The sequence below is a fragment of the Oncorhynchus gorbuscha genome, linkage group LG04 (genome assembly GCF_021184085.1).
Source record: "Oncorhynchus gorbuscha isolate QuinsamMale2020 ecotype Even-year linkage group LG04, OgorEven_v1.0, whole genome shotgun sequence".
Taxonomy (NCBI): Eukaryota; Metazoa; Chordata; class Actinopteri; order Salmoniformes; family Salmonidae; genus Oncorhynchus; species Oncorhynchus gorbuscha.
In genome coordinates, this window is record NC_060176.1 from 74036154 (window position 1) to 74059443 (window position 23290).

Below are 23290 nucleotides of genomic sequence, written 5' to 3' on the forward strand. Positions count from 1 at the left end.
TCAAGACAATCAAACGTCACACTAGTCTACACAGCACCAGGCTGGAGGAACTAGAGCTGTTTGACTATGTAATAATATGTTAATTTACCCACATTGATTTAATTTATGTATTTTTTACAAAAATAAATAGGCTAATCAGCATAGGTCAGCCATGCAGGAATTAAACCCACAAGTCTAGTGTTGCAACAAGAATCATGTTCTAGCCATCTGAACCTCAGTGGGCTGCTGTGCTCAGTTGTGTTGAGTTCAGCCCTGCCTACCTTGGCGAAGCAGCTGAGCGCGATGGGCAGGAGGCAGGGTGGTCAGCAGGAACGTATGGAGCCTCACAGCCAACAGGAACTTCAGACCGCACTCATCCAAAGTCTCTCCACCTAGTCAATGGAAAGAACATGACCATCTGCAGTACCCTTCCTCACAGGCCTTCTACTAGAATAAAACAAATACACCCCCTTTGTTCATAGTAGTCCATTGAACAACATTTTGTAAGGAGAAGGACTATAAAAGGACAGTTTGTGTTGGGTTAAATGAGATACAGTACCTTTACCCCTGCTCTGACTCTCCCGGATGTCAGTGCTTGTGGTGGCGATGGTGTCAGCCAGGGCCATGAGGGACATCTGCTCCATGCGGGTCAGGCCCGGCAGGCTGGAGTGGAGCAGGTGGCTGGACAGAACCTGGGCGTGCTCTGGCCCAAAGAAGGTGGGGCTATATTGAGACAGGTCTATGACCTTAGCACAGCCGTCCTCCTGGTCGCTGTCCATATGCTCCAGGTCGTCCACACCCACCCCGCTGCTCTGGAAGAGCTCATCGTAGGCGTCCGTCTGACTGGACCCGTGGCCACTGTCTCCACTCAAGCTGGCCACCTTATCCTTGGGCTTGGGGGAGCAGTCCTCGTCGGCCGCCAGCAGCGCATACAGGGGCAGGGGAGGGATGGAGTCTATCTCTGTGTAGTCCGAGCTCTCGCCCTTGCTGAAGAGCTTGGGGTCTCTGGAGGTGCTGCCGCCGGCGCTGATGGTGCGCGAGCGGAGACGCTTGTCTTGGTTGGTGCCGTTGTCTTTGAGGGCCACAATCTCCCCGGCAATGCATTTGACGAGGTGGGAGAGGATGGCCTTAGCCCGCCGGACCTTCCCCAGGTCCATGAGCTCCAGCAGCTGTACCGGGTGGTACTGGGGCAGGGTGGGAAACAGGTGGTGTGCCGCCTCAAACAGCCCGTAGTCCTCCATCTCCGCAGGCAGGTCGTACACTGTCCTCTTCCCACTCAGCTTCTGGGCCAGGCTGGTCATGGACCTGGTCAAGCTCTTCTTGGGAGGAACGGGGTTCAGGCCCTCCTCATGGCTCTGTTTCATTGCAGCCAGGAGAGATGACACGCTGCCCATGTCTGTGGTGGTGGTGTTCGAGGCCGTGGACTTGGCCAGGGCCGGGGGCTGCCACTGGGAGTACACGTGCATCTCACAGTCCATGCCCACCACCAGGATGCCGTCTCTCACCCAGGACAGGGAGACGGGGATGGGCAGGGAGCCTTCCACAGAGGAGACCAGGTCCACGGAGCGCAGGAGGACCAGGCGGGAAGAGCTCTGCTCCCTGGGGCCCTCAGACAGGCCCAGTTCAGGAGGTTTGCCAGAGAGCAGGCCATACATGTAGAGTTTGGAACCAATCCCCACAGTAAGAATGTGGGAGCCGTCCTCCCTGGAGACCCAGTCCAGGTGGACCAGACTCTTACCAGAGGTCCCCAGGCAGTCGTCATTGGGCAGATAGATGTCCAGGTTATTATTCTCCACATTCAGGTCCTTGACGCCACTCTCCATGTTATTGTTACCAGTGGGAGTGGAGGCATCCAGGACGAGGGTCTGCTCTAGCACCCAGTGGGAGCCACCTGTGGACTCACACTGGAATAACCCTACATGGACCAGTGGTTCCCTGACACCCTGCTGAGGGTTAGGGCTCAGGTGGTTTGGGCTCAGGTGAGGGCTAGGGTTGTGTCGGTAGGCCACTGCAATGCGGCTGGTGTGGCAACAGCTGACCGTGACTGGTCTGCCTGACACGGTCACGGCACTGCTGTTGCCCAGCCCCTCCTCCACCAATAGAGGCCATTCCTCCCAGGTGTACGTCAGCTCCTTGGTGTCTGGCTCCACTGCAGCCACCCTGCACCTCCAGAACCTCACCTTCCCGTCTGAACAGGAAGTGGCCAGGAGATAGGGAGCGCCACCTGCCGGCTGCAGGGAGGACGCGCTCAGATGACCTGGAACAAGAACAATCATTGGTTAGTTAGTTTAGCCATACTTCCTGGGTAGCCTTGTACACTTGCGGCGGCAGGTAGCCTAGTGGTTAGAGCGTTGGGCCAGTAACCGAAAGGATGGTGGATCGAATCCCCGAGCTGTCAAGGTAAAAATCTGTCTTCTGCCCCTGAACGAGGCACTGTTCCTAGGCCGTAATTGTCAATAAGATTATTTATTTATTTTTAAGTTAAAAAATTTTTTTAAGACACAAACTCAATACAATTGACTTAAGCTATATCTATGCTGAAATATAACAGTTTGATGCCAGCAAAGTAACAAAGATGCATCCACCCCCCAAAACCTTTCCAAACAAAGGGCTGTTAATGATCTCTTATCCAATTTCAGTTGAACTGGTTCCATTCTATAGAATTAGCCAACTTTGTGAGTTGATTACATTCCTGTGGAAGAACAAACAGGATTGTCCCATTATACAGGAGAGGAGGGCAGTGTGACTGTGGTTCAGTTCCCTCTCACCTGCTGAGGGCGTGACACTGATCACCTCAACACCATCTGGAAGTGCTAGCTCCTGGCTGTACAACCTGTGAGTGGCCAGGGTGAGGCGACTGGCACTCTGCAGGTTGGACGTGCAAGGCTTGTTCTTCTGGGCCGAGGGGGAGCTGAACGTCTCAAAGCTAAAGGAGCTGTTCATTGGTGACGAGGTCATATTCTCCTTTTCAGGCGGAGCGCCGGTCTCGTCTGTAAAGACACAAAAACAAATATGTTTTTTTAGAGCCAGGTTAAAGCTTGCTGGCTGGCACAAAATGCCCAACAATGCTGTAACATAGAAATGGATCCTTGAGGTCACACACCCATAGTGATTTGGCCAGCTGCCAGTTGCAGGTGCCACATATGCAGGAAAGACCTGCCAGTCTGGGTAAACTCTACCACCACCAGGAAGAAGCGGGCGGAGAAGCCTGGCTGGCTGGAGGCTGCAGGAGCAAAAACAAAACAAACAAGGACACGTACATCACACTGAATGAGATGGCCTGGAGAGTAAAGTGAAGGTTATATTAGTGAGTGTCTCCCCTAATCCTACCAGTCTCTATAGGGGGAGCTTCCTGAGTGGCTTCTCTCCGCTCACTGCCCAGAATCAGATCCTCTTCAAACACATGCAGCAGCTGAGTCTCCTTCCCCTGCTGCAGAACACACATTTTGCAGTTATATTTTTTGTCATTTAGCAAGACGCTCTTATCCAGAGCGACTTATAGTAGTGAGTGCATACATTTTTATACTTTTTCAGTTGGTAGAGCACCATACTCTACATACTGAGCTAGACAGGACACACAATAGGACAGGATATACTTTGTCACCGAGGGGAACAACTAAAGAGTGTGCTCATGCTTCCATACATAAATACATAGAATCTAACCATGCATAATCATAATCATAATACACACACACACAAAAAGTGAACTATTTCATACCAAGGCCAGGCTGTGACTTGGTGGTAGCTCCGCATGATTTCAGGCCTACTGGCAAGGCTACAGTGTAAAACACCTGACCTTTTCATTAAGATGGCAAGAAGCCATTAAACAATGTGTTAAATAGAATTCAGTCATGTATTCAATATTGGATTGCGCTTACTATGCCTAGCAAACCCCAATCATGGTGCTGAAAAAGGTCAGTGAAAATCTGTGTGCACTCAATAGAACATATTTCCTTCTCCCATAAACGTATACTTACGAAGTCAGTAATGGCATCTAGCTCGATGATACAACCTGGTTTAGCAGTCGATTGCTGGCTGATGATGTTAAAAACTTTCCCGACATATTTCTGAGACAAAGTAATAAAAAAATATATATATATATTTGTAAATGTTTAGATATCGAGAATAGTGAGGGTAAATAAAAATGATGTTGATCTGAGATATCAAAAAAAGACATTGTGCTGGTGGTCGACTTACTGAAATATCTGGGTTGGAGAGCTCACTGAGTAGTTTCTTGGCTTCAATAACAGCCTGATAAAGCCTCAGCGAGTGACCGTCACTGGCCACGAAGCAGGCACTGGGAGAGTTGCAGTAGACACCTGCAGTAGAGAAGAAAACTATTGCAACAAGCCATCTGCTGACAGATATTGTAGCTACCAGAGTTTTCAAAGGTAAATCCCACTGACGGTCTCCTTCCTTACCAAGGCAGTTGCTGGGGATAAGTGTGGGCAGCCAGGCTACATTGGAGAAGGCGGAGGAGTGGAGAGAGTTGATCCTGGCCAGCTCAGACACCCCTCCAGAAAAGGACAGAGGTCCCACTGGATCCACCCTCCACAGAATGAGCTCGCTGTAGATGGCATTGGGGTCCTGCGACACAGCGCCCAGGGACACCCGGCTGGGCCCGCCCCCAAAGGGTTGAGAAAGGGTGGTCGAGGGGGCGGGGACACTGTCTACGTCGGGGGTGCGCAGAGCATTGTGGTGTGAGGTGGTGAGCAACAGGGGCAGCAGGGAGTGGCAGGCCAGGTCGTTGAGGTGGAAGCGGTGGCCGCAGTAGCGTGACTTGTGGGACACGCTGAGCACAGTGGAGAAGGCCGACTCCTCTGCGAAGCTGACCGCCCACTGGTTGAGGGAGCCATCGGAGTGTGTGGAGATCATGAGCACGTTGGGGGTGAAGATGCTGAGGCGGAGGCTGCTGGAGTTGGAGGTCGCCTTGCTCTGGCCGTAGGGAATCAGCACCGACGAGGAATGTGGCAGGCCGGCAGGCCGCTGGCGGCCATGTTGGATGGCTAGGTCCACGTTCTTGTTACAGGCGTACATGACCACGCTGCGGCTCAGGGAGTTGGCGTCGCCCGTGGGGAAGGCCACAGGAATCCGGGACACAAAGGACACCTGTCACGGGACAACGGAGACATGATTGGTCAGTTGGTGCTGCTTCACTTATTCACCAAAGATAATTAGCATATTATTATGCATTACACTTTCTGACATTTTTATCAAATGAAGGCAGCCAGCCCTAATAAATGTCATTGAGATTCCATCAGCAGCATTGACTGCCGGATCAAAAGAGGCCCAACCATTATACTGCAGATAAACGCATTTCCAATTTCAAATCATGTCAGACTTAATTAGAATATAATTAACACAACGTCAGTGAGAATCCATTAAAATGTAAGCTGTACAACGCAACTGTCAAAATGATTAGTTTCTTGGAGACAGCTAATGTTGTTTTCAACTAGTAGCACATTGATTTATGTTAATATTCCACGTATTAAAATACACAAAAAAGAAACAAAAATGAAATCAGTCAGACCACATAACACAGTGCCTACAGAAAGTATTCATACCCCTTGACTTATTCCACATTTCGTTGTCCTACAACCTGAATTCAAAATGGGTTAAATCAATCTGTTCTCACCCATCTCCACACAATATGACAAAGTGAAAACATTATTTTATTTTTTATGTTTGCACATTTGTTGAAAATAAAATACAGAAATATCTCATTTACATAAATATTCACACCCCTTTGCTGACACTCCAAATTGAGCTCAGGTGCATCAGATTTCCTTAGATCATCCTTGAGATGTCACTACAACTTGATTTGAGTCCAGCTGTGGCCAACTCAATTGTTTGGACATGATTTAGAAAGAAACACACCTTTCTATATACAATTTTCAACAGTTGACAGTGCATTACAGAGCAGTGCATTTGTTGTCTGAAAAAATAGCCTTGAATTGTACATATTGTCTCATACAATCATTGGTTCCTGTAGATGCTGGGTAGAGATATGAAGGGAAGACCGTCATGACCCCCTTTTCAGACGTTTTGTCAGAACGCCCAGAGTATGTTCTATAAGTTAAGATAGGAGACGGTGCCAGTCACATACAGGAACCAACCCTATGAACCATGCCCGTGAAGCTTGTTTGTATAGCCGTAAATAAGAGAACTAACGGGACTGACCCAACAGAGCTCCTGGCAGACTTCAGACTGGTACTTTAGGGACTAAGTGTCCGTGTTGGATTTCCACAACAATCTGGAGTCAACGAAACAGGATGACTGATTCTGCCTGCGGAGCTTTCTAGTGAGGGTCTGCGAGGAAAACCGGTGGGGCATTTTATGAAACGTGAGGGAAATTCCCATCTGACCAAAAGATGAGGACCAGCCCAGACCCATACTGCGAGCTGCCCAGGAGGAGACACAGCATCTGCAAATAATTGAGGGACAGAGAGTTTGACCTATAACCTTAGTGAGGGGTTCCATCCACCACTGCCCATCATCGCCTGGGACTACTAGTAATAGCACGGGGTGTTGATTTACATCTATAGGCAGTAGAAGTCTATAGGCATTTCTGAGAATTGTCCCATGTGATATGGGACCACTGTACCATAGTTTCTGGGAGGCTAGAGAACCGTTGAAGATACGTGCACAGGATGCAGATGGGGTGGTGTGGATATAAATACCTAAATTGTTTGAATACGTTATATAGGGATTCTGTGTGATGTGAAGATATAGTATGAGAGAATACTAAACTGAGCAACAACAAAAAAACATCCTCACTGTCAACTGCTTTTATTTTCAGCAAACTTAACATGTGTAAATATTTGTATGAACAAAACAAGATTCAAGAACATACAAACTGAACAATTTCCACAGAAATGTGACTAAAATAATTTGAATAATGTGTCCCTGAACAAAGAGGGTGTCAAAAGTTACAGTCAGTATCTGCTGACACCAGCTGCATTAAGTACTGCAGTGCATCGCCTTTGATATATTATCGAATATATTTGAAAAACAACCTGAGGTTTGATTATACAAAACGTTTGACATGTTTCTGTGGACATTATGGATATTATTTGGAATATACGTCTGCGTTGTCGTGACCGCTCTTTCCTGTGAACTTCTGAACATAACACGACAAACAAACAGAGGTATTTTGGGTATAAAAATAATATTTATGGAACAAAAGGAACACTGTATATCCTATTTATTATTTTATTGCAGTGGTCACCAACCGGAATTTCCTAGTCGATTACCACACATTTAAAAACGTATTTTTTAACCATTTTCTCCCCAATTTCATGGTAGTTACAGTCTTGTCCATCGCTGCAACTCTTGTACGGACTTGGGGGAGGCAAAGGTTGAGTGCCGTGCGTCCCCTGAAAACAAGACCCTGCCAAGCCGCATTGCTTCTTGACATAACTGCTCGCTTAACCAGGAAGCCTGGCGACCGTGTCAACATGCATGCGCTCGGCCCGCCACAGGAGTCACTAGAGTGCGATGGGACAAGGACATCTGGGCCGGCCAAACCCTCCCCAGACTATGCTGGGCCAATTGTGCGCCGCCTCATGGGTCTCCCGTTCGGGGCCGGCTGCAACACAGCCCGGGATCAAACCCAGCTGCGCCACTCGGGAGGCCTCACCACACATTTCTGTAGAAAAGCCAACGATAAAGGCTTGCGCTGTTGGCGGAAGGTGCCCTTGATTCAGAAGCCCTGTGCACCGGTTAGGCAAAGTGTTCCCGTTCTGGAAAATTTCATTTGCCTGAAAATATTTTTAAGAATCTGCCTACCCAGCAGACTAGAAGATCTGTGGCTAAATCGAGTACATCTACTGCGCTGGCCAATCGGATAGCTCCAAATCACCATGCCTATAGCTTCCATGACCCCGGCCACAGTAAACTTTGATATTAATCTACATTAGATTTCATAACTTTATAAAAGACCAGAGAATGTCAAAGAATTCCCGCAAAGAGCTGCTGTTTTTGTTTCTCTTTTATTCAACACCATTACAAAACATCTCTACTTCCACTCGCGCTGCAATGAACGGGTAGCTAAGTATATCAATAGCCCGGTGTTCTTTATGATTAGCAGCTCGTGTGTCTATTTTAATATCAAGGAATTTCACTTTCTCTGGTCATAGGAACAACATGAATTTGTGTATGATTTGGATGCGGTGCGACTCGAGTTTAGCCGTCAGGTGGAAGACTGCGTCACCTCTATGGTCCCTCCGCTGAGACTAATATATAGTGTTCAACACAACTAGGAACTCTGGAGAGAAAAAAAAAACAAGATCCGATCTTATTGAACGGTCATCCAACTCGGAATTCAAAGTCGGAAACTCGGGCATCTTTCCAGAGCTCAGACCTGAAGATCACTGACATCATGATTTGATGTTCTTTTTTCACAGTTGTCTTGAAAGCACCATGACCATCAGATGCAGGTACCATCAGTCCAGTAAAATAAAAAGCTAATTATTTACAGTTTTGCTCAGCTGTGCCTCGCAAGTGCTACACCAAGTGATCTATTTTGTTACCAAAGCTCGAGATTTGAAATATAATATGGTCTGAGAAGGAAAATATTGAAAGGCCAGGCATATAGACAATATGCTGTGAATGTATTAGTAGGCCTGCTGCACAAACCTAATTCCTCCAAAACTGTTTGTATTAGGTTAATCTAAAATAAATGTAGTCATGTTTTAAAAGAAATTCTGAGCGGTAGTTCACGGCTTGCTTTTTGACTGCATAAGTGATCTTGACTCAGAAAAGGTTGTTCTATTGTGAAGCAGGAACCATAGTAATGTCAGTTATGCAACTTTACTGATACTTTTATGACAGGGTAGGTCAATCCATCAGAGATCACATGCAGTTCGATCACATACAGTGCCTACGGAAAGTATTCAGACTCCTTGACTTTTTCCACATGACTTTTTGTTACGTTACACCCTTATTCTAAAATGGATTAAATAGATTTTCCCCTCACCAATCTTAAAAACAAAATACCCCATAATGTTATATCAAAAACAGATAATTTATTACAAATAAAAAACTGAAATATCACATTTACATACACCACTGTTCAAAAGTTTGGGTTCACAGAAATGTCCTTGTTTTTGAAAGAAAAGCAAAAATCTTTGTCCATCAAAATAACAAAATTGATCAGAAATACAGTGTAGACATTGTTAATGTTGTAAACGACTATTGTAGCTGGAAACGGATGATTTTTAATGGAATATCTACATAGGCGTACAGAGGCCCATTATCAGCAACCATCACTCCTGTGTTCCAATGGCACGTTGTGTTAGCTAATCCAAGTTTATCATTTTAAAAGGCTAATTGATCATTAGAAAACCCTTTTGCAATTATGTTAGCACATCTGAAAACTGTTGTTCTGATTAAAGAAGCAATACAACTGGCCTTCTTTAGACTAGTTAATTATCTGTAGCATCAGCACTTATGGGTTCGATTACAGACTCAAAATGGCCAGAAACAAGGAATGTTCTTCTGAAACTCATCAGTCTATTCTTGTTCTGAGAAATGAAGGCTATTTCACGCGAGAAATTGCCAAGAAACTGAAGATCTCATACAACGCTGTGTACTACTCTCTTTACAGAACAGTGCAAACTGGCGCTAACCAGAATAGAAAGAGGAGTGGGAGGCCCCAGTGCACAACTGATCAAGAGGACAAGTACATTAGTGTCTAGTTTGAGAAAGTCTTCAACTGGCAGCTTCATTAAATAGTACCAGCAAAACACCAGTCTCAACATCAATAGTGAAGAGGCGACTCCGGGATGCTGGCCTTCTAGGCAGAGTTGCACAGAAAAAGCCATCTCTCAGACTGGCAAATAAAAATAAAAGATTAAGATGGGCAAAAGAACACAGAAACTGGAAAGAGGAACTCCCAGGGCATCCCGGAGTCACCTCTTCACTGTTGACGTTGAGATAAATAATTGTGTTCTTGGGGACCTTCTATGCTGCAGACATTTTTTGGTACCTTTCCCCCGATCTGTGCCTTGACACAATCCTGTCTCTGAGCTCTTCGGACAATTCCTTGACCTCATGGCTTGGTTTTTGCACTGTCAACTGTGGGACCTTATATAGACAGGTGTATGTGCCTTTCCAAATCATGTCCAATCAACTCAAGTTACCACAGGTGGACTCCAACTTGCATAAACATCTCAAGGATGATCAATGGAAACAAGATACATCTGAGCTCAATTTCAAGTCTCATAGCAAAGGGTCTGCATACTTACGTAAATAAGGTATCTTGAAAAAAGTGTTTTTACTTCTTCATTATGGGGAATTGAAGAGGGACAAAAACAATTTAATCAATTTTAGAATAAGACTAATGTAACATAATGTGGAAAAAGTCAAGGGGTCTGAATACTTGCCGAAGGCACTGTATTGTGATGCAAAGCAAAATAAATGTCAGTTAGGTTGCTTTACTGATGAAGATAACATACCTGGACCTGCCGGAACATGCCGGGCTGGTATTCATCCAGCCAGTCCACATGCCACACCAGCAGAGAGCCATCCATGGGGTGGATACTGAACAGCATGTCTGCCCCTCTGTTCCAGTCCTCCAGTAGCACCTCTACCTGGTGCTCCACCGCTGCAGCAGGCAGCTGGGTGGACGCCACATCGGGTCCTCCCTCTGCCGCTCGCCTAGAAGCCTCCTCTACCTCCTCATAGTCAAGCTCTGGGAGACAGACCAACAGGAGAGCTCATATCCAAAGACCTTTCATTTCTAGGTTAAAGCGGCAATCAGTAGGTGCTACACACTCATCTCCTATGTATATACTGTACTCGATACCATCTACTGTATGCTGCTCTGTACCATCACTCATTCATATATCCTTATGTACATATTCCTTATCCCCTTACACTGTGTATAAGACAGTAGTTTTGGAATTGTTAGTTAGATTACTTGTTGGTTATCACTGCATTGTCAGAACTAGAAGCACAAGCATTTCGCTACACTCGCATTAACATCTGCTAACCATGTGTATGTGACAAATAAAATTTGATTTGATTTGATTTAAAGCGATCTCCCCAACCATTTCGTTAAACAGCTGAGGGATAGGGCTGGAGAAATGTAACCACTCAAATTCATAGAGCTACGGATGCAAGGGCTGACCATCCATGACAAAATTACAGTTTTAACCATGTTTTGTGACTATATAGTGTTTCCTTACATTTACTTTGTTTACAAACAGTGGAGTAAAACAAGCTTTTATATTGGGGTTCTGATGAGGTACGACAGTTGAACTAAGCTCATGAGGCAGTTAATATGTTATATTGTTCAAGAAACAGTGGCTATGTTTCATTAACTCCGGATGAAGCAACTGCAGATTGCCTCTTTAAAAAAAGTGTATTATATTGCTCTATGACTTTTTATTTTATGACATGTTGTGCAATCTGGTAAAGTGTGAGAATGAAATCATTTAGGTCACGTGTCAATTCCCTCCATTCCATGGAGGTCCGGATGATTACTGGGTTTTGTTCCACCCTTATTTGATGGATGAATTAAGGTCACTAATTAGTAAGGATCTCCGGGACAAGGGTTGCCTACCCCTGGTGTATTCACTAAGAACCAAACCTAAGAAAACAGACAAAACTCTGAGGTACTAACATGAACTTGTCCAATTAAAAAAAGCTTGTTTTCTTTACAAAGCATTTTCCGTTGCAAAACATTGTGTCCTAATGAATCCACCCCTACTCTCTACCTAGTACCTACCCTCCTGGGAGTTTTCAGAGTGGTTCTGCTCCACACTGCCTCTGAGCTGCTGCAGGAACACCTCCATGGCCAGGGTGAGAAGCAGCTCCTTGTTGTTGAGCCAGTGCACGGTGAAGGGCCCGCCAGGCTCCTCGTCATCTCCCCCACACAGAGACGTGATAGAGGGCAGCAGGGGGATATCTGCTCCAAACAACACACCCATACTGGATCACTTAACTGGTGTACAGTCATTTGTGCACAGAGTTGGTCCTGGTTGCAGAGCCCTGCATTACCCTGGGACTCCCATATCACACGACAGAAAAATGTGCGGCGCGGTCGGAATGTTTCATGCTGAGGGGCGGGCAGCGGACGATCAGAAAGACAAATTCAGGATGAAAATATTATTTTATTTCTGCAAATGATTTAATAATGGCCGTGTCGCCGTTTAAAAGCACTGCAATCCGTTATAAAACCACTTATCATACGAATCCCTCAGTCATTCTGGCTCCTCTCCTCTGAGGCTCGTTACACAACCGGCTCACGCCTGCTTCAAACAGTGGTGGAAAATATATATATATTTTTTATCTTATGTGATGTGATTGAGTTTGTGGCCACTTGTGATGAATTATAAAAGCAATTATCAGCTTGCAGTTCTCACTGGAAAGTATGTTGTTAATCATTTTCTACAGGTAATGAAATAATGGCTATTATGATCGGGCACTAGTCAGCCTATCAATAGCCTATTTGTTGCCTTTCCATTTGCTTACTGACAGTTTGAATTGAGATGATTGGAATTGGAAGTTTACAAGGTGATCAGGCACTTTCTGGGACTTTCCAACCAGCAAATGTCTTATGAAATCATGTATTCATTGCACATTATAATGCATAGAGGTTTTGAAGATGTGTAATTTTAACATTGTGGGACTGGGTACAGGAGCTGGAAGAGATTTGGCGGGAGCAGGTGGGATGTCAGCAAAAAAACCTGCGGGGGCAGGCGCAGTATGAAATCCTCTACCTGGTTGTTCTTGGGCAGGTCACATTATCCCTAAATATGTGTGATGATCAGTAGAGTTGGGAATTGCCAGGGACCTCACGATAGAATATTTTCTAGAGCCCGACCGATGTGGTATTTTTGGTCCGATATCAATTCCGATTTTTGGGGGGGGGGGCAAATCGTACCCCTACCAATATATCTGCCGATATACTGTTTCATAGTGGGGAAATGAAAAAGAGTCATTTTTCCACACTGAATTCTCCTGAATTGGCGTCCAAAAGAGAAATTGTCCATTAACTATGCTTAAAAATGTCGATTTCATACATTGTGACAATGACATAATGAATACGGCCGCAATTGTTCAGATGAACATGAGATTCCCTTTTTCCATTCCATTTATTGAATATCGTTGAACGGTTGAATTATCGTCCGATAATGTCAGGGAACCGATGTCACAATACTTAGGTGCCGATACGATTGTATACGTATTGCGATCCAATACTGTGATTTTATTGCGATTTCATGGTCCAAACACTGCTCACAATATGTCGGCTGCAGAGGGAAGCGAGAGCCATGAGAAAACGAGTTTTGATCAGTCATGGAAATAAAAGTGTGGGAAACAAATTAGCTCCCCATTTAAAAAAAGATGGGAGTACAAGCTATGAAGGAAAAATACTGGTATTTTGGTGCAGGTACAGCCTAATAATATCACGATGTTGTCAAAACGATACAATATATTGCCAAAACTAATATCCCGATATGTAACTGTATCAACTCCACCCTCCATCACTAACGGTCAGTTAGATGGGCTTATAATATTGACTCTTAAGCATAACCTCTGCATTGTCATTCTTATGCATGAAGTACAGAAGGGGTTTACGACAGGCTCTGTTATCCTAAAATCAACTGTTAAGCAATGTAAACATCCTTGAATTAATGCCACTGAACCACTGTTTGTGTGCGGTACCTGTGGCAGGGTTGATGCTGGCAGCGATGTGGAAGTGGCAGAGAGAGTTGGCATGGGGCACGCTGTTGGTCTTGTGGTTGTGGTGACTGTTCTGCTGGGTCGGGAGGCGGCCGGTTAGGGAGGGCTGGGCCACACCTCTCAAGGGGGCTCTCCACGACTCCTGCAGATTCAACTGAAGCAACAAAATAGCTCCTAAGTAGGGATCTCGCTTTCATATGCTTTGGAAAACCAGACCGGAATTAAAATAGTACCTCTGATATCTCAGTCAGTGATGTTAATGAATAACTCAGCAATGTTAGCAGACTTTCCTCTGGGCATTGAATATACATTTGCATATCTATTTTTCCTGCAATGTAATTTGTCCCTTGCTCCTCAATATTTTCTGGCAAGATGCATAACCATGTAATGACAGTCGTCCAATAAGGAAAGGTTCTTCACACAACTAAAGTGAAGGCAATGCATCTGATCATATAACTAGTTACTAGAGCACCTCAACAAAAAACTAAATACATTTTTCCACAAAATGAACAGACGTACTTTAATCAACGGATGTACTGTATAGAAACAATAGATTTTTTTTAGTGATCTTGTCAAGGGCTGCGAAGCCTAGAAAACGAGCTTCCTGCCAGATATCCTTTTAGCTCTAAGCCTGTTACGCTCTCTTAACTTCTCACCAGCCTGATAGACTACGCGGTGGAAACATTCTTCCTACCTCCAGGGAATTCCTGTCCTGTGTTTTGATACGAGAGGGAGTCTTCTTGCTGCTTGACGACTTCAGTGAGTCGCTGCTCTGTCCGTTATTATTAACGTGACTGAGCGTGTGTCCGGACAGCAAGCTGTCACTGGGAAGCAGGGTCTCGGCCCACAGGCGACACACGCTGTCCTTACAGCATGTCAGTAGAACATTGCACACTGAACCCCTGGAGGGAAAAACACAAGAGGACACAACTCCATCAGGTCAGGTATGGAGAAACATATTCTAAAGACTTAACGATGGGCCTTACCGTGGCATGTACTTGCTGGTCTTCCTCCAGGAGAAGCCTGTTACAGTACGTGGGTGTGCCAGGTAGACAAAAGAGAAGTCGAGCTCGCCCTGAGCGTTGTGCTCCGGTGGGGTGAACAGCTTGGTCACGCCCGACTGCCATTTGCTCGTGCCGTACCACACTTTGACCAGACAGTCGTCCTGAAAACAACGGCATCACTGGGAGTTAGCACACAAAGGGTTACATGGCTGTTGTTAGAATGCGTTTCTCTGTAAGGCCTTTACTTATATAAATTTTTTAAAAGGAACATCTTTATGCGCATGAATGGACACCAAAGGCCACCCACCTGTCCGGCAGTAGCAAAGAATTCTCCATCTGGAGAGAACTTCATGAGCTGAATTGGGGAAGCGGTTCTATTAAGATGAGGGAGACACAATACATCAGATGGATCCATGAGAATGTTTTATTTTGTCTTCTTCTAAACAGGCTACATTAGGACTATTTCATAGTGCAGTTCTTACTTGCAGTGCCAGATACACCTCCAGGGACACTGAGGGTCACCAATTGTCATGTCTGTCTGTTCCCCTGCCTCATCAAAACCATCGCTGATATTGGACCACAGCTGCAGGCTAGCGGACCCAGTTAAGAGACGAGTGCCTGTGTGCAAAATATAAAACAAAAATCAGACAAATGGAGAGAGAAGATTATTTTTAAAGAACACAGGACGTTTTAATTTGCAAAGATAGTATCAAGAGCTGTGTGTAATCTTAACGTGGATCCATAAAGCTGATTACAGAGCAGTGATACGATCAAGAGCAGTGTGTGGGTTTCTTGTTTTTTCTCACGTTATTCAACTGTTACTATGCACCTGTAACAAAAGATAGCTCAGATGTTCGAGTGCCTTTTGAATTTGGAAAGATACCAAATATACATAGAATAATGGATTTACCTGTGGGGTCCCAGGCCAGGTTACGCACTGTGGACTGCAAAACAAACTGTCCACTCTTCTGCCACTGGTAGCTCAGTTCCTGTAAGAACACAAGCATTCAAACGATCACATCCAAATTGTTAATACCAAGTCATTAGGAACGATAAATTAATAATTTCCTCACATATTATTTGTATCAGAAAGTTACACTGCAGTGCAGTCAGTAAGAATCAATTACTATTAGAGAATCAATACAATTAGAGAATCAATACAATTAGAGAATCAATTACTATTAGAGAATCAATACAATTAGAGAATCAATACAATTAGAGAATCAATTACTATTAGAGAATCAATTACTATTAGAGAATCAATACAATTAGAGAATCAATACAATTAGAGAATCAATTACAATTAGAGAATCAATTACAATTAGAGAATCAATTAATATTAGAGAATCAATACAATTAGAGAATCAATACAATTAGAGAATCAATACAATTAGAGAATCAATTAGAGAATCAATTAATATTAGAGAATCAATACAATTAGAGAATCAATTAGAGAATCAATACAATTAGAGAATCAATACAATTAGAGAATCAATACAATTAGAGAATCAATACAATTAGCACTTACTGCTGATGTCCTGTCCTTCTGGTTCAGGAGCTGAACCGGCTCAAAGACACAGACAATACTTCCATAGGAAGCTGCAACCTGTCCGCAGCAATTGAAGAGAAGGGACATTTTATTCAATGTGAAGGATTGACCTTCTCACTCTCATTATACCGTAACAAGTACCAAGCACAATACTTGTGACTTTTGAAAGGACTGTGAGCTGCAGCCTAATGGTTAGAGTGAAGAAGATTAAAAGAAGTGAGTACTGCAATTATGACTTCAAGATAGTTCTGGTAATAGCATCCTCACAAATTGTAAATAACCACATGAATTATAAAACATTTCTTGGCAACCTTAGAAACATAATGTAATTTCACTGTAGCCCTTAAAACTCATACCTGTATATGGGTTGAATATAATAGATTAAAGACACTGATACATTTTTAAATTGGAATGAAATGGCTGTACAGTAACATGCTTTATATGACGCCAGACATCGGTGTATGGGTTTTGACTGACAGATGTCCAGAACTTGGGTGACAAGCCAATCCCTCCCACTAATTGGGCAACTTCTGCAAATGTTTTGCTGTCTGAGGGAGGTAAATGCTGTAAATTAACAGGCCTATGCATACTGAACAAAAAATATAAACGCAATATGTAAAGTGTTGGTCCCATATTTCATGAGCTGAAATAAAAGATCGCAGAAATGTTCCAAAAAGCTTATTTCGTTCAAACTTTGTGCACAAATTTGTTTACATCCCTGTGAGTGAGCAGTTCTCCTTTGCCAAGATAATCCAGTCACCTGACAGGCATGGCATATCAAAAAGCTGATTAAACAGCGTGATCATTACACAGCTGCATTTTGCAATTGGCATGCTGACTGCAGGAATGTCCACCAGACCTGTTGCCAAATAATTTAGCGTTCATTTCTGTAACCAAAGCTGCCTCAGATTTCGTTATAGAGAATTTGGCAGTACGTCCAACCAGCCTCACAACCGCAGACCACGTAAACCCAGGACCTCCACATCCGGCTTCTTCACCGGTGATGACGGACGTGCTACCTGTCCCAGACCTGCTGTTTTCAACTCTCTAGAGACAGCATGAGTGGTAGAGATACTCTTAATGATCGGCTATGAAAAGCCAACTGACATTTACTCCTGAGGTGCTGACTTGCTGCACCCTCGACAACTACTGTGATTATTATTATTTGACCATGCTGGTCATTTATGAACATTTGAACATCTTGGCATCTAAAGTATTCAGACCCCTTGACTCTTTCCACATTGCTACATTATAGCCTTACTCTAAAATGGATTCAATTATTTTTTCCCCCTCTACACACAATACCCCATAATGACAAAGTGAAAACATGTTTAGAAATGTTTGCTTATTAAAAATAAAAACCAAATACCTTAAGTATTCAGACCCTTTGCTATGACTCTAAATTAAACTCAGATGCATCTAGTTTCCATTGATCATCCTTGAGATGTTTCTACAACTTGATTAGAGTCCACCTGTGGTAAATTCAATTGATTGGACATGATTTGGAAAGGCACACACACCTGCCTATACAACTGGCCCACAGTTGACAGTGTAAAAACCAAGCCATGAGGTCGAAGGAATTTTCCAGTAGAGCTCCGAGACAGGATTATGTCAAGACACAGACCTAGGGAAGTGTACCCAAAAATGTCTGCAGCATTGAAGGTCCCCAAGAAGACAGTGGCCTCCATCATTCTTAAATGGAAGAAGTTTGGAACCACCAAGACTCTTCCTAGAGCAATTGGGGGAGAAGGACCTTGGTCAGGGAGGTGACCAAGAATCCGATGGTCACAGAGTTCCTCTGTGGAAATGGGAGAACCTTCCAGAAGGAAAACCATCTCTGTAGCACTCCACCAAATCATGCCTTTATGGTGGAGTGGCCTGAAGAAAGCCACTCTTCAGTAAAATACATGACAGCCCTCTTGGAGTTTGCCAAAAGGTACCTAAAGACTCCCAGAACATGAGAAACAAGATTCTCTGGTCTGATGAAACCAAGATTGCACTCTTTGGCCTGAATGCCAAGAGTCACGTCTGGGAGAAACCTGGCACCATCCCTAAAGTGAAAAATGGTTGAGGCAGCATCATGCTATGGGGGATGTTTTTCAGAGGCAGGGACTGGGAGACTAGTCAGGATCAAGGGAAAGATGAACAGAGCAAAGTACAGAGAGATCCTTGATGAAAACCTGCTCCAGAGCGCTCAGTACCTCAGGCTGGGGTGAAGGTTCACCTTCGAAAAGGACAATGAATCTAAGCACACAGCCAAGACAAAGCCAGATAGGCTTTAGGACAAGTCTTTGAATGTTCTTGAGAGGCCCAGCCAGAGCCGGAAATTGAACCCGATCTAACATCTCTGGAGAGACGTCAAATTGCTGTGCAGCGACGCTCCCCATCCAACCTGACAGAGATTGAGAGGATCTGCAGAGAAGAATGGGAGAAACTCCCCAAATACAGGTGTGCCAAGCTTGTAGTTTCATACACAAGACTCTAGACTGTAATCACTGCAAAAGGTCCTAGTGGTTAGTGTTGGGCCAGTAACCAGAAGGTTTCTGGATCGAATCCCCGAGCTGACAAGGTAAAAATCTGTCGTTCTGCTCCTGAGCAAGGCAGTTAACCCACTGTTCCCCAGGCGCCGAAGAGGTGAATGTCGATTAAGGCAACGGGTCTGAATACGGGTCTGAATACTTAAATTTGATATTTCAGTTCTTGTTTCGTCATTATAGGGTATTGTGTGTAGATTGATGAGAAATAAGGCTGTAAATTAACAAAATGTGGGAGAAGTCAAGGCGGCTGAATACTTTGAATGCACTGTAAGCTACAGATAATGAACACAATCTGCACAGCCATTGAAGAGGAGTGGGACAACATTCCACAGGCCACAATCAACAACCCGATCAACTCTATACAAAGGGGATATTGTGATGCAGGAGGCGAATAGTGGTGACACCAGATACTGACTGGTTTTCTGATCCACGCACCTACCTTTTTCCATATCTATATTCCCAGTCGTGAAATCCATAGATTAGGGCCTAATGAATTTATTTACATTTTATTATTATTTTATTTAACTAGGCAAGTCAGTTAAGAACAAATTCTTATTTACAATGACGGCCTAGGAACAGTGGGTTAACTGCCTTGTTCAGGGGCAGAACGAAAGATTTTTACCTTGTCAGCTTCGATCTAGCAACCTTTGGGTTACAGGCCCAATGCTCTAACCACTAGGCTACCTGGTTTTCTTATGTAAACGGTGTATTTTGAAAAATGAGACATTTAGGATTATAATAAATACCCCGATGATGTCATACAAGCAAGCCAAATACATGAGTCCAAAAGTGCACATTTCCACATGATAAAACTCATGTAATATGCAGTCTCAGATTGTGATCACGATGTTTGATGTACATTTACAAAGGTTGTTCTAAGCCGAATTAGTCTTGTCTATTATTAAGAAAATTCACCATGGCACACGCTAGTGTTATCATGATAACAAAATTTTGACTTCCATATCAATACCAGGTTTAGTATCACGATACTAAATATCAAAACGATACCAGAAAAAAAAGGACTACATATTAGCCAGTCACAGAATGGCACTTGATCCAGCCAGATAAACTCAGCTACAGCTCTGTTAAATCGTTTAGTTCAATATCATTACATTTGAACATTGTCAAATTTTTGGAGACAACCATGTATGCAAAATTGAGTAAATGATACAATCAATTTGACTTTGTAACTTCAAAACAATATATTGGTAATCATTTATTTAAATGACAAAAATATCTATTGATAAACTGGGTATATCAAGATGGAGCCTAGGTCTATTCACAATACAGGTGAATGCATATTATTCAGTAAGAGTGTGTGCATGCATTGAGTTATTGGACTGCTTTGCGATCACAGACTGGAACATGTTCCGGGATTCTTCCGGCGACATTGAGGAATACACCACATCATTCACTGGCTTTATCAATAAGTGCATTGAGGACGTCGTCCCTACAGTGACTGTACGTACATACCCCAACCAGAAGCCATGGATTACAGCCAACATTTGCACTGAGCTAAAGGGTAGAGCTTCCGCTTTCAAGGTGCGGGACTCTAACCCGGAAGCTTACAAGAAATCCCGCTATGCCCTGCGACGAACCATCAAACAGGCAAAGCGGCAATACAGGACTAAGATTGAATCATACTACACCGGCTCCGACACTTGTCGGATGTGGCAGGGCTTGCAAACTATTACAGACTACAAAGGGAAGCACAGCCGTGAGCTGCCCAGTGACACGAGCCTACCAGACAAGCTAAATCTCTTCTATGCTCGCTTCGAGGCAAGCAACACTGAGGCATGCATGAGAGCATTAGCTGTTTCGGACGACTATGAGATGACGCTCTCCGTAGCCGAAGTGAGTAAGACCTTTAAACAGGTCAACATACACAAGGCTGCGGGGCCAGACGGATTACCAGGACGTGTGCTCCGGGCATGTGCTGACCAACTGGCAGGTGTCTTCACTGACATTTTCAACATGTCCCTGATTGAGTCTGTAATACCAACATGCTTCAAGCAGACCACCATAGTCCCTGTGCCCAAGAACACAAAGGCAACCTGCCTTTGGTTCAACACTAGTTCCCTCAAAGCTCATCAAGCTAAGGATCCTGGGACTAAACACCTCCCTCTGCAACTGGATCCTGGACTTCCTGACAGGCCGCCCCCAGGTGGTGAGGGTAGGTAGCAACACATCTGCCACGCTGATCCTTAACACTGGATCTCCCCAGGGGTGCGTGCTCAGTCCCCTCTTGTACTCCCTGTTCACCCACGACTGCATGGCCAGGCACGACTTCAACACCATCATTAAGTTTGCTGACGACAACAGTGGTAGGCCTGATCATCGACAACAATGAGACAGCCTATAGGGAGGAGGTCAGAGAACTGGCCAGGTGGTGCCAGAATAACTACCTATCCCTCAATGTAACAAAGACTAAGGAGATGATTGTGGACTACAGGAAAAGGAGTACCGAGCACGTCCCCATTCTCATCGACGGGGCTGTAGTGGAGCAGGTTGAGAGCTTCAAATTCCTTGGTGTCCACATCAACAACAAACTAGAATGGTCCAAACACACCAAGACAGTCGTGAAGAGGACACGACAAAGCCTATTCCCCCTCAGGAAACTAAAAAGATTTGGCATGGGTCCTGAGATCTTCAAAAGCTTTTACAGCTGCAACAGAGAGCATCCTGACTGGTTGCATCACTGCCTGGTACGGCAATTGCTCGGCTTCTGACCGCAATGAACTTCAAAGGGTAGTGCGTATGGCCCAGTACATCACTGGGGCAAAGCTGCCTGCCACCCCAGACCTCAACACCAGGCGGTGTCAGAGGAAGGCCCTAAAAAATTTCAAAGAACCCAGCCACCCCTGTTCTCTCTACTATCGCATGGCAAGCGGTAACGGAGTGCCAAGTCTAGGACAAAAAGGATTCTCAACAGTTTTTACCCATAAGCCATAAGACTCCTGAACAGGTAACAAAATGGTTACCCGGACTATTTGCATTGTGTGCCACCCCAACCCTTCTTTTACGCTGCTGCTACTCTCTGTTTATCTTATATGCACAGTCACTTTAACTATACATTCATGTACATACTACCTAAATTGGCCCGACCAACCAGTGCTCCTGCACATTGGCTAACCGCATTGTGTCCCACCACCTGCCAACCCCTCTTTTTACGCTTCTGCTACTCTCTGCTCATCATATATGCAGTCACTTTAACGATACCTACATCTACATACTACCTCAATAAGCCTGACCAACAGGTGTCTGTATAGAGCCTTGCTACTCTTTTTTTCTACTGTTTTATTTCTTTACTTACCTACACACAGCAGGGTAGCCTGGTGGTTAGAGCGTTGGACTAGTAACCGGAAGGTTGCAAGATAAAATCCCTGAGCTGACAAGGTACAAATCTGTCATCCTGCACCTGAATTTGTTCTTAACTGACTTGCCTAGTTAAATAAAAGGTAAAAAATAAACACACACATACCTTTTTTTGGCACCATTGGTTAGAGCCTGTAAGTAAGCATTTCACTGTAAGGTTTACACCTGTTGTATTTGGCGTACGTGACGAATAAACTTTGATTTGATTGAGCTTGTTTTAGCTGATTCCATTGGGCTACAAATGACAATCCCTTCCATTTAGGACTATTTTATTGGCAACTGATAAGATAACTTACTACTTTATTGTGCTGATTAACAACATTTTCATAGATGGGTTAGCTGTCAACGTCACAGAAACAATGCACACGTTTCTATGGGGCAGAAGTCCGGGTGTTGTTGTGATTCTGGATGGCGAGAACGACAAGAAACTGCCATGTGGGGAATCGTTTCAGCTTGTTCTTCATATCATGTCTTATTTTGACTGACCTCAGGTCTACGCTAATATGGGTCAAATTCACTAACTAACAACAACTGTAAAGATGCACATTGAGCACTTGTTGTCAAATACAAATGTATTTACGTGTTCAATAAACATTGGCGACGAAATACAGTTTACATGTCATCAATCTAAGCCAACCGTGTCTGATTTGCCCCATAATTGCGCACGCGTCAAATGTTGCTAGACAACCAACCCTTCCATAGGATAAGCAATCTCTTATTTTCTAAGTGTGCCTGTATAAGAAATGAATGACAATTTGTTAGGCAGAATGTTGTTGTGGAATCTGATTTGGTAAATGAAGATGAAGAACTGAATTTGTTTTTGGTGGCAAGGAGACAAAGTGAATTAATAAAATGTTGGAGGGTCAACTTTGAAATCAGCCATTTTTGGCGTTATGGTTTGCATATTATCACAAACAAAGTACTAGGGTAGTGAATTCAGCTGTAAACTAACAAGAAAGTCAGCTTACAATTAAAGCTGGAAACGACCTGCATCGTCTTGCATTGTAAGTGTTCTAGCCTGTATGGACATTGTTTTTGCAGACAGTAACGAACAGTTTCAACATAACGTGTTGCATTATTCAAGTTAACTTCTGTGCAGCATGTGGGGACTAGGGAGCTAATGCAGCGCAGACAGCTCTAGCGATGAATGAGTAAGT

The 23290-nt window shown here is 44.1% G+C and overlaps 1 protein-coding gene across 8 annotated transcripts in view; it reads right to left on the bottom strand.

Annotated features, from left to right (window-relative positions):
* Window positions 1-23290, bottom strand: part of LOC124034632 (dmX-like protein 1) — a 52695-nt gene that overhangs the window by 26188 nt on the left and 3217 nt on the right. For all 8 annotated transcript variants that reach the window (XM_046348062.1, XM_046348065.1, XM_046348064.1 and 5 more), the window contains exons 4-20: window positions 16201-16278; window positions 15583-15661; window positions 15155-15290; window positions 14980-15046; window positions 14655-14833; window positions 14363-14570; window positions 13651-13822; window positions 11711-11890; window positions 10437-10672; window positions 4401-5088; window positions 4177-4298; window positions 3957-4046; window positions 3310-3409; window positions 3083-3202; window positions 2748-2969; window positions 539-2236; window positions 261-371 (exon numbers count right to left, since the gene is read on the bottom strand). In XM_046348062.1, coding sequence (XP_046204018.1) covers window positions 261-371; window positions 539-2236; window positions 2748-2969; window positions 3083-3202; window positions 3310-3409; window positions 3957-4046; window positions 4177-4298; window positions 4401-5088; window positions 10437-10672; window positions 11711-11890; window positions 13651-13822; window positions 14363-14570; window positions 14655-14833; window positions 14980-15046; window positions 15155-15290; window positions 15583-15661; window positions 16201-16278 — 4486 coding nt within the window. The remainder of the gene's footprint in view (window positions 1-260; window positions 372-538; window positions 2237-2747; window positions 2970-3082; window positions 3203-3309; window positions 3410-3956; window positions 4047-4176; window positions 4299-4400; window positions 5089-10436; window positions 10673-11710; window positions 11891-13650; window positions 13823-14362; window positions 14571-14654; window positions 14834-14979; window positions 15047-15154; window positions 15291-15582; window positions 15662-16200; window positions 16279-23290) is intronic.